The sequence below is a fragment of the Anabrus simplex genome, chromosome 1 (genome assembly GCF_040414725.1).
Source record: "Anabrus simplex isolate iqAnaSimp1 chromosome 1, ASM4041472v1, whole genome shotgun sequence".
Lineage (NCBI taxonomy): Eukaryota > Metazoa > Arthropoda > Insecta > Orthoptera > Tettigoniidae > Anabrus > Anabrus simplex.
Genome location: NC_090265.1, coordinates 1,177,862,446 through 1,177,874,843, shown reverse-complemented (window position 1 = coordinate 1,177,874,843; position 12,398 = coordinate 1,177,862,446). Strand labels below are relative to the sequence as shown.

The following is a 12,398-nucleotide window of genomic DNA, read 5'->3' as shown; positions in this document are numbered from 1 at the left end:
ATACATAGGTTATAGATTTCTGTATAATCAATTAAATAGCAAAACTTGTATTCATGCCATATCCACAAGATCCTAGTTAATAACTCAAACTTCTACATGCTACTAATACCACTGACTGGGAATATTCAACGTTCCAAAATAAGATACAGTTAACCATACTAAGTTCATTTCTGCTTAATACATTTTCAAAAATTCTGTTTACTTACCAAGGACTGCTATCTTCACCATTTTCTTTGCAGCTCCTCCTGTATTGCTGACTTCACACTCATAATTGCCTTCATTTTTGGCAGTCACATAAGGGATGATTAAGGAACCATTATCGTACACCTTGACATTTTCTACTTTCTCATCTACTAGCTCCCCATCCTTGAACCACTTAATGGTAGGAGGTGGATATGCTTGCAGTACTTCACATGTCAGCTCCTGAAATTCTCCCACTACTTTTGTTATGCTGGGATCTCCACTCCTATCCAGGACAGGAATTCCTATACAAAATAGCATTCATACTTTATTTCATAAATATCAGTGTACCGGTATATTAGAGTATATAGCATCACAGTACATCCAAATAATCATAGTAAGAAGAGCAAGTTGTATTGAGGACCTCAGAAAATAGTTTTTCTAGTCAAATAGTCAAATAACTCTGGTATGAAAGACATTCTACCCTTTCAAAAAAAAAAAAAAAAAAAAAAAAAAAAGCCAACCACTATGCCGAGATCCAACCAAAGATCTTGGGATGTGGAGGACATCATTGCCCCACAAAAGAAGTTTATTTCAGAAATGAAATATATTGTTACTTATTTCATACCAATGAATTATCAGAGATCACTCATCTAGATACATAGGAAATGGTCACTGTATAGGAATTATGGAAGTAACCAACTTTCCTGGGGCATGGTGATGATTATTATTTTTTTTTTTTTTTATAAATGACTTTACATCATATCAACACAGATAGGTCTCATGGTGATGATGAGATAGGAAATGGCTAGGAGTGGAAAGGAAGTGGTTGTTGCCTTATAAGGTTCAGCCCCAGGATGTGTCTGGTATGATAAAAATGGGAAACCACAGTAAACCATCTTCAGGGTTGCCAACATGTGGTTTGAACCCACTATCTCCTGAATGCTAGCTCACAGCACACCCCTCACCACATGGCTAATTCACTTGGTTTATTGACGCACACAAGGTGCTGTTAGTTGGTACAATTAATTTATTCACATATATTTACAAATGAACTCACTCATAACCTTAATCGCTGTTGGCACAGACAAAAGCTCACATCACAAACCGCCATTTAAAACAGACAACTGCCCATCTCTTCAATATGGCAACTGCATTTACCGCATGTCACGAGATCACAAGTAAAATCTTGCTACACCATAACTCGCTAACCAGTAACTCTCTTCCAATAACCTCCAAACAATAACTCGTTCAACAATAATTTGTCACTGTCAAGATTGTCTCCTTATATGTATCTGCCTGGCCAGGCTTCTAGAAAGCTACATTACAAAAAAAACTTCCTTTTATGAAAATTCTAGAGTGCGTAATACATAGATTGTAATGTACAGAATATTCTCAATTGTTCTTGTGCCCATACCATTCTGGAAGTTAGTGTGTGTTTCACAATTATGGATTACAGTTTATATATACAGGTAAGAATACATTATAATATTAATTTACAGGTATTTACATTAATGGAACTGATATAAATGTCTATGTACAACGTGTTTCATGATATAACCTTATAACCTTACAAACAGTGTGATCATAAGTACCGGTACATATGATGTAATAATAATAATAATCATAATACTAATACTAAATGGATGTAACACTTCACAGCTATACATACAAGTAATAATAATAATAATAATAATAATAATAATAATAATAATAATAATAATAATAATAATAATAATCATAATAATAATAATAATAATAATAATAATAATAATAATAATAATAATAATAATAATAATAATAATAATAATAATAATAATAATAATAATAATAATAATAATAATGCCATTAATGCTTTCACAGCCTGTACTTATAGACATGATATTGTATAGGCTTTTGGGCTTATGCCATGTCAAGAAAATAAGGTGAAATTCTGTACGTTTCGCAGAGAACTGAGCTCTGCGTCTTCAGAAGAAATCTCGACTGTCCACGAGAAAGGCTTCTTAAACAATGACAACTTTGAATTTGGACATTATAATAGAAGTGGAAATGGTACGTTCATTTACCACCAGATGGCACCTAGGACAAGGCACAATGTTAGCGTTCGAAGCGGAAGCTGACCGAACCATCAATTTCAGTCTAAGTGGTTCACATAACATGTTTGCATAACATATGACATTGACAGGTGTAAGACATAGACACAAGCCTGGAATGAAACATCTGGCGATGAGGAACGTACAAATTTGGAAAACACCAAGACGATATAACAGTGAAGGGATAAGGGAGAGAACTACATACGTAAATTCTTAATGGCTGGCAACCAGGTATTACTTAATTGATAGCTGGTGTTCTGAAGAGGCAGAGCACAGTTCTCTGCAAAACGTTAAATAATTCACCTTATTTTCTTAACACGGCATAAACCCAAAAGCCTATACAATATCATGTCTATAAGTATGGGCCGTGACAGCATTAATGGGAACATTAAAAAACCCCTATGGGGAAGATACTTTCAAGAAGGCTTCAAAGCCTATACAATATCATGTCTATAAGTACGGGCCGTGAAAGCATTAATGGGAACATTAAAAAAAACCTATGGGGAAGATACATTCAAGAAGGCTTCAAAATTCAGCAAGTTAAGGAGAAAGAAGTCTGCACTTTCTACTGAGATGCAGGGACCATAGCATCATTCCCAACTGTGTGAAGCTGAACCACACGTTAAATACACCGAAAGCCAGGAGAATATATCAACGTGCTAGCAAGGCTCTTGTGATCGAGAGAGTGCATAACACTCATAGGGAACTGGATTCATTCTCCCGAGAGTTGTTTTGTTTACACCGGCTGTTAAGCAACACTCTCTCACGGGAATTGTGGTTGACTTTTGATCGCATTACTGCTATACAGGCTGAACGTAAATTCAACCAGGTGTCATTCAGACAGAAATCAAAGTTCCTCCGTCTAGCTCAGAAACAGGTGGTCTCTTGCACGAACCCGGATGCTAGTAAAACTGTAGTCAATCTTTCCAAGAAATCCTTGGATGAGAATCAAATGGCAGTTCTAACTAGGGGTCTTAAATTCACTGTCACTCCCTCTAAAATTTCTACTGAGGAGTTAATTACTTCCGTTAAGGCAGCCATCCACAAACTACCTACGGATGAGGCTGAGAAGTTAAGACAGAGATGTGTGAGACTCATAAGGTCCGCTGTTGTACCCGTGCCCAATTTAACTAGAGGCGAAAGGAGAGCTCTGAAGGAACTTAGAGATAATTCTGAACTGACCATTCTCTCAGCTGATAAGGGTAATGCGACATGGTTATGGGCACTGACGATATAAGAATAAGATCTCGGCTATATTGTCAGAGCCTGTTTACAGACTGAGCTCACGTGACCCCACCACTCGTGTGTCCAACGCCACCATGAAACTCTTAAGGCAATCTTCAATTCCAAAAGAGGAGGCTAAACATCTGTCTCCGGGAAATTCAGTGCCTCCTAGATTATATGGACTGACTAAGATCCATAAAAAAGATGTTCCCCTCAGACCTATTGTTAGTGCGATAGGTTCTCCTACGTATGCTCGGGCTAAATACCTAAGCAAATTGCTTCAGCCACACATAGGACGTAGTGAATCATACATCAGGACTCTCAGTATTTCATCAATAAGCTGTCAACCATAATTCTTCAACCTAATTCACTTTTGGTGAGTTTCGATGTGGAGTCCTTGTTCACTAAAGTGCTGACTGACTCGGTCCTGTCTCTCATTGAACACCTGTTCTCTGAGGACATTACTAAGCTATTTTACCACTGCATGATGTCCAGCTATTTCTTGTGAGGTGGGAGTTTTTATGAACAGACGGACAGAGTGGCTATGGGAAGTCCACTTTCACCCGTAGTGGCTAATGTCTTTATGGAGCATTTTGAGGAAGAGGCTATTGCTTTGGCGCCTGTCAAGCCTATGATATGGTGGAGGTATGTTGATGATGCATTTGTGGTCTGGACAGAAGATCCTGAGAAAATTCATCTATTTCTAAACCACCTAAATCAGTAACATCCGTCAATAAAATTCACTATGGAGATGGAGTCGGACGGATGCCTTCCTTTCTTGGATGTTCTGGTGGGAAAGAAACCGGATGGCTCCTTAGGACATACCATCTATCGTAAGTCTACCCACACAAATCACTATCTTCATGCAGATTCTCACCACCATCCAGCACAAAAACAAGGCATTCTCACGACACTCGCCAAGAGGGTGAGACAAATTTGTGAGACATCACATATCCAGGTGGAGATGGACATGCTCAAAGTCGCGTTCAAGGGTAATGGTTACAGTGATTTGCAGATTCACAGAGCCCTACATCCCAATGAAATGACCAAGCAAAGCTCACAGAAGGAAGAAGTGAAGGGAACTGCCTACTTGCCTTAAATTCACAACACCACAGATCGAATTGCCAAGGTTCTCTGCAAACACAGTACCAAAAACCGTGTTTGGCACCGCCACTAAAATTGCTTACAGTCTGAGTAAAACCAAGGACAAATTTTCCCCACTTTTACATCCTGGGGTATACAAAATTCCCTGTACTTGTGGTAAGGTATACATCGGCCAAACATAACGGTCCACTGGTACCCGTATCAAAGAACATGAACGTAATATTCGTCGCAACCAACCTGACAAATCGGCAATAGCTGAGCACGCTCTATCATCCGGTCATGATGTCATGTTCCAAGATGATCGAGCTTTTACCCACACTAGACACTACAGGTCCAGGATTACGGTATACAGGAAGCTGTGGAAATACGTAGAAATCCTAACAATTTCAACAGGGACACCGAATATTAATTAAGTAATACCTGGTTGCCAGCCATTAAGAATTTGCGTATATAGTTCCCTCCCCTATCCCTTCACTGTTATATCGTCTCGGTGTTTTCCAAAATTCGTACGTTCCTTGTTGCCAGATGTTTCATTCCAGGCTTGTGTCTATGTCTTTCACCTGTCAATGTCATATGTTACGCAAACATGTTATGTGAACCACTTAGACTGATTTTGATGGTTTGGTCAGCTTCCGCTTTGAACATTAGCATTGTGCCTCATCCTGAGGGCCATCTGGTGGCGAATGAACGTACCATTTCCAAAGTTGACCCAAAACATGTGCGTATAAATTATTCAAATAATAATAATATACTGACAGGGCGGACCAAACAATCACCCGTTGTACACAATCATACCATTTCCACTTCTATTATACGAAGCATGTTTTTATGTAAGGTCCGTTTTGTTGTAGACACTAGTAGTTTATGCACATATCGCAACGAGCGTGTGCGTCGTGTACCAGCATGCCTCGGGAACAACTGTGCTCAGTTTCAGCTCTGTAGCTAACCTGTACGGTTCTGTTCTGTGCTTTCAAAATGTTCAAGACTATCAACTCGCCTGCCGCGTGTGAGGTTTGGTTAGTGATACAGTTTTTGTCAGCAAGGAACCTGTCTGCTGCAGAAATTCATCAACAGACTTGCGAAGTGTACGGTGATACTGTTATGAGTGAAAGCAAAGTGCGTAAGTGGGTACGACAATTCAAAGATGGCCGTGACAACGTGCATGATGAGGACCGCTCGGGTTGCCCTTCGTTGATTACTTCAGTTGAAGTGAAGATTCGTAAGAACAGGCGCTTCACAGTAACAGGTCTCTCAAACGAATTTCCTGACATGTCGAGATCAGTGCTTTACAACATTGTTTCTGAACACCTAAAGTTTAGGAAACTGTACTCCCGTTGGGTCCCGAAACTCCTAACAGAGGACCACAAAGCCAAAGATTTGATGATGAAGTTCTTGACTTGTTATGATGAAGAAGGTGACGGCTTCTTGAGTCAGATCGTAACTGGAGACGAAACATGGGTTTCGCATATCACGCCTGAATCGAAGCAACAGAGCATGGCATGGAGACATATACACTTGCCTGTAAAGGTGAAGGCCAAACAGACTCTGTCCCAGCGCAAAATCATGGCGTCGGTGTTTTGGGATAGGCATGGTGTTTTGTTGGTCGAATTCATGCAACGAGGAACCACTATTGGTGCAGAAGCATACTGCCAAACCCTGAGAAAGCTACGCAGAGTGATTCAAAACAAAAGACGTGGCAGGCTGACAAAGGGAATTGTCCTTCTTCATGACAATGCAAGACCTCACACTGCAGGTCAGACCTGCGATTTATTGGACAGTTTTGGCTGGGAAGTTCTAGACCACCCACCCTACAGTCCTGATCTTACGCTGAGCAATTACCATCTGTTCCTCCACCTCAAACATCACCTCAGTGGCAACCATTACAATGATGACGGTGACGTGAAAACGGCAGTGAACTCTTGGTTATCGGAGCAGGCGGCAAGTTTCTATGAAGAGGGTATTTTAAAATTGGTTATGAGGTATGATAAGTGTTTGAACAATCTTGACAACTATGTCGAAAAATAGAGTGAAGTATGTACTTTCTGAAAATAAATTTACTTTTTTGAAATAACCTTTCATTGTGTACTTATTTTCAAACGGACCTTACTTAAAAAAAACCTCGTAATATCCAAATTCTAAGTTGTCACTGTTTGAGAAGCCTTTCTCGTGGACAGTCGAGATTTCTTCTGAAGACACAGAGCACAGTTCTCTGCGAAACGTTAAGAAGAATTTCACCTTATTTTCTTGACATGGCATAAGCCCAAAAGCCTATACAATATCATGCCAATAATAATAATAATAATAATAATAATAATAATGAAGTCATCACTGATCTGTGTTTAGGGCTGTCACCCAGGTGGTAGTTTCCCTATTAGTTGATCAGTTGTTTACTTAGTCATAAATGATTTCAAAGAAGTCAGAAATTTAAGAAACATCTCCCTTGGTAAATTATTCCAATCCCAAATTCATCTTTCTATAAACAAATATTTGCCCAGTTTAGCCTAATTCTAACTTTATCAACACATTTTTACCTTTCCTACTTTTACAAACTCCACTCAAGCTTATTCATCTACTAAAGTTATTCCATGCCATCACTCCGCTGATAGCTCAGAATATTCTGCTTAGTAGAACAGCTCATCTCCTTACTCCTTACACCACTCTTTTGTCAGAAATTGTTCAGAACAAATCATGCTGTTTTCCTTTGGATCTTTCCCAGCTCTTGAATCAAGTAGTCCTGGTGAGAGTACCAAACCCTGGACAAATAAATTGGGGCCATACCAGTGACTAATACACCTTCTCCTTAACATCCTTACTACTATGCCTCAATACCCTCATAACCATATGAAGAGACCTGTAATCTTCATTTACAAGCCCGTTAATGTGATTACCCCAATGAAGATTTTTTCCTTATATTAATGTCTAGGTACTTGCAGTGATTACAACTAAAATAATTCTATGCATTTGCAGATGTTCAACGCAAAAAAAGACCTAGAGTACAGTAGAACTAGGTGGTCACCTCTCATGCTGCAGTAAACAGAATCTTTCATGCATACCCACTTCTAAAATCCTACTTTCTCAGTCAAAAAGGTGCCCTTTGTTACTGAGAACTCTTTGTGAGGATCCTGTTTCTGAACTGAGACTAAAATTCATTTATACACAAGCTTCCACATTTCATAATGTTGTATTGAAGGTAAAGGGTGACAGAACACAGCTAATTGAAATGAAGTATGCAATAAGTAACTTGAGAAAAAATCTTGAAAGAAAATCTCATTGGTTTAATTTCTAGTAAAGTAAGAGTACTTGTTAACTTCACTGGAAGAAGGCTTGGAGGAAACTGCTGTAACATTCTATGAAAAGGTTACGTGAACGCTACTGATCCACGAAATATCACTGTAATATTTGTCACATATGAAAGGTAATCATTGATTTACTCAAATAAAGTCTAAAATCCCAGGTAGATTAAGAAATAATGGAAATATTTAATTTTACAGAATACATACTTTACTGCCTTACAGCTATATACAATTTTTTCTGCGTCGCGGGGCTTCCGTGTTTTGTTTGTGTGTAACACAACACTTTCGTGTGTCATGTCTTTGCTCACGGTAATGCTTTGGTGTCGTGTCACTTCAACTGTCAATTGTCTAATAGTGCTGTTCCTTTAATAAAGTAATATATCTATTGTTCCAGGGATCATGCTATTTTCCGGTTGCTTCAGTACGAGATTTAGGTCTTGTAATTTCCTTATTACATGGTGATTTTCGTCGTCAAAAAAAGCGATAACATCCTTAATGTTGTTCACCTCCATTTTGCTTTTTGAACTGTCTGCGCTAGACAAATGCACAAAGATAATAAGAATTCACAGACATGGCACTCCCATTCATCGGTGCCAGCCCTGGACCTCAAGAAACAAACAAAAGATGGCGCGAGCAGCGGAATGAAACATGATGGACTCCTGTTTACAGCTCATAAGTACGTATTCATATTTCTTGCTAGTACCGACGGTATTTCTTAATCTACCTGGGATTCGAGACTTTCTTTGAGTAAATCAATGATTACCTTTCACATGTGACAAATATTTCAGTGATATTTCGTGGATCAGTAGCGTTCATATAACCCTATGAAAACTCTGTTGAATATTTAGATTTGTGGTTTAAACACTTCAAGGACTTGGAGATTTTCCAGTGGGCTTCATTGAAGTATGTTCCTATGTGACTTGAGATTGAAGAGTGTGTTGAATTCATAGCCTGCCAACGGTTCTTAGATATGGATAAAGATGGTGAATTATTTGATGAGTTTTCATGCCTAACAAGGGATTTAACACAAGAAAAATGATCTTCCATCATCCATTCAGTACATCCTTTCCCTACCAGGTACAAATGCATCTGTAGAAAGGCTGTTCTCTCAAGTACACAGAATTTGGACAAGGGAAAAATCCAATTTGAACGTAAACACTCTAAAAGCCATTATGAAGAACTAGAATCAAAGATAATGCCTCTTTTGCAGATGATGTTATAGTAGAATAATAAATAAGTTACAGGATTGTGAGCGACTGCAAAAGACCTTGAAATTGCTGTGAGATGGACAGCAGACAATGGAGTGAAAAATCAGATAGGCACCTAGAGGAAAAATCTTCTCAGTTTTAATTACTCTGTCTATGGAGTGGAAGAACCTCATGCATATTACAGCAAGTACAATTTAAACTAAAATTCTGAAGTTTTATTAAATTTGAGTGTCAGCTGAGTTATATCTACCAATAGTATGCTTATGTGTATGATTAATCATAAAATGGGTATTAATGGACTGTGATCCATTCATTTTCAGAGCAAACATTTCTGTAAATATGGAAATGATACAGTCTTATAAAAACTGTGTTCACCGGAGACTAAACTGCATTCTTGAAAAAAACGTCTGTACAGTTCAAAGTATTGTTTAGTACTCCATGTTAACTTACCAAACACTGTTATCTTCATTGATTTCTTCACTGTTCCTCCTGCATTACTGACTTCACATTCATAGTTCCCTTCATCTTTAGGAGTCACATAAGGGATGATAAGTGAACCATTAGTATACACTTTCATATTTTCTGTCCTCTCATCTATTAACTGTCCATCCTTGAACCACTTAATGGTAGGTGGGGGGTATGCCTGTAGAACCTCACATCTCAGTTCCCTAAATTCACTTATAGTTGCAGTTATGCTGGGATCACCACCTCTTTCCAAGACAGGGATTTCTGGAAATATGCAAATAATAGGCTTGTAATACTGTATAGTCACCAAAAATGTAACATTCCTTGCATATTCTACTGAACCATATCACAATATACTTCAATTTATTTATAAGAACACTGTGGCATAATTTTATTTAGCATGTCATAGAGTCACAGGGAGTAAAGGAAGAACCCTGGATGGCAGTGCCATAGACCGTGAGAACCCTGTATTGCTCCGGAAGGAACGAATTCCCCAAGTTGGAATTGAACTGCAAGCTGTGATTTCATTCATGTAGACCCCTACTATATCACCACAACAACCTGAATAGGGTGAGATTTAAACGAGGGGATCTACAGAACAATTGTCACAGGTTGACAAACTTCTCTTTTGCAGGGCTGGAATCATCTGAATTTAAATCAATAAAACCACCACTATGCTAAATTCCACCGATCTGACACCACACATAATTTTATCAGAATTATCGAATGCCAGGAGTCGATAATATTATTTACTTGTGCTGAATTGAGAGAGGTGTGTATTTACAGCAGCGGCTGTTGACATCTGGAAGGCTGTTACAAAGGAGAACAGTTTGTTAGATGGGAGTTCCCTTGAGGCGAGCGTCCCCTCGAGACTATATAGTCCATCGCAAGAAAGGAAGTACTCTTACTTGTGCTCATTCGCTCAGTTGATTCCCTTTTGCAGACTCACTTGTACCTTACTTGACATTCGCTTGAGTCAGTCGTGCACTCAATGTCTTATTATGTTATTAACTCGATGTTTTGAGAGCCAAGTGCGGCATGGCATAATTCGCAAGAATATTAGACATATTTATTTGTGAAACTGTTGTCAGACTAATGTATAATCGCTGTGAGTTGGCTCACAAGAGTTAGTAACGATATTAAGTATTATAAATATTTATAACACTTACGCGAAACGTGGTAATAACGTGTGCAAGTCGTGTAAGATATAACCACTGTCAAGGACTGATTATAACTGGGCTGTTTCCCGTAATTAGTGCTGCACAGACAGGATTCATCTCTGAGCAGTGGTTACAGTCAATAGTTGCCAAACACTATGGTTGTAGTCGTGTGTATGATCACGCTAAGCGATGAAGTACATGTTCTGAAGTGACTCTACAATTCCAGGCATGACCAGGATCAAGCAGACGACAACCGTGATGTATCCAGGAGTTGAGCAGAGGACACTCATCCCTGTGCTGTGTGCTGTCATCTTGGGCTAGGCATGCATGACATAGCGGTCATGTGATTTGTCACTGATGCATAGATGGCTGATAAGTTAAGTCCTTTTGTTCTATAAGCATGTGAAGTAATATTTGATGCACTAGTTTAGGCCACTCTTAAACAAGTAAATTAATTGCTATATGTAAGCCAGTGCAGCATTTGTTTTGCTCAGTTTAACTAAAATGAAATACGTTCAGGGCTGTATGCATGATTAAGGCCCCAAGCTAAGTGTTGTATATAAATTAGATGGGAACAAGGGACAGAATGGATTAGATATAGATGTGTGCATTAGTTATTAGTAGTTTATTCCTGTATGAGTTGATTTTTGACAAAGTTGTTGGGCAGATTCTTCATAATACCTAATAGGCTGCACGCCATCAGCATCGCAATATTAAATGGATTAGAGTAGAGATAGCACATGTCAGGATATTTCTATGCATGACGCATTAAATTTCAGCTGCAAGGAGTTGTGATGGGAGATCTTTCAACGTTGAAAGTAGAACAGGGTCTTCAAATGTGGTGGCAGGCAAATTCATGAATGTAACGGTCACTGAACCAAGGATTCTTTAAATGTGAGGCTAGAATTGCCGAGAGATGTTTATGAGGCTGAAATGATAAGAGAAAGGCTATGAAAGCCATGGTGCTTTATTTGCAGCCACGATATATGTGTATTGATAAGCCAGCCTGTTTTTATGTGAGAGGATGCATGTGGCTGTGAGCTATATTTTTCAGTGAGAATGTTGTGCCATTATGCAGCATGAACAAGGTTGGCCAAGCCCTGACAAGGTAATTGCTTCCTAGGTAGGGAGAAAGCCCGAGTCAGCTGTAGGCTGAGGGCTGAGTTTAGTGAGTGAAAGTCTTTACAATGAATACTGTTATTTCCATGAAAGGCCAGCCACAAAACAACTATTTAAATGTTTGTTGCTAACCAGCTTATATGCCCTGTTGTGTTGAGGTATGCTGTAATGCTGTGTCTATGTGAGACATGGAATCTTCAGAGCCTGAGTAGGTTGAGATCGAATCCCGGCTCTATCGATTTCAGTGCATATTCTGTGCAGGTGTGATTTATGTATATTTATCTTGTGTTGATTATTGTTGTGCCCGTGCAATTATTTTTTGTGTTGTGATGTTTTCTTTTGTTGAGTAATGGGCAGAACTTGGCCCAATGGCTAATTTTGGGGAAGTGAGGTCCTGTCCTTATCCTTTGCTCATGGGTACAGACCTATATGATTACAATCTGTGTTGTTTTGGATGGGTAATTTAGATGCAGTCTTGAACAAGTGTTTTATATATTTGTGTCTGAGTGATCGGAATGTACATACGTAAATTAGGCCAATTACTAGTATATC

The 12,398-nt window shown here is 38.8% G+C and overlaps 1 protein-coding gene across 1 annotated transcript in view; it reads right to left on the bottom strand.

Moving 5' to 3' along the window:
- Nucleotides 1-12,398, bottom strand: part of LOC136858421 (hemicentin-1) — a 357,960-nt gene that overhangs the window by 250,651 nt on the left and 94,911 nt on the right. Inside the window, exons 15-16 of the mRNA XM_067137953.2 lie at nucleotides 9,553-9,831; nucleotides 207-485 (exon numbers count right to left, since the gene is read on the bottom strand). Of these exons, the coding sequence (XP_066994054.2) occupies nucleotides 207-485; nucleotides 9,553-9,831 (558 nt within the window). The remainder of the gene's footprint in view (nucleotides 1-206; nucleotides 486-9,552; nucleotides 9,832-12,398) is intronic.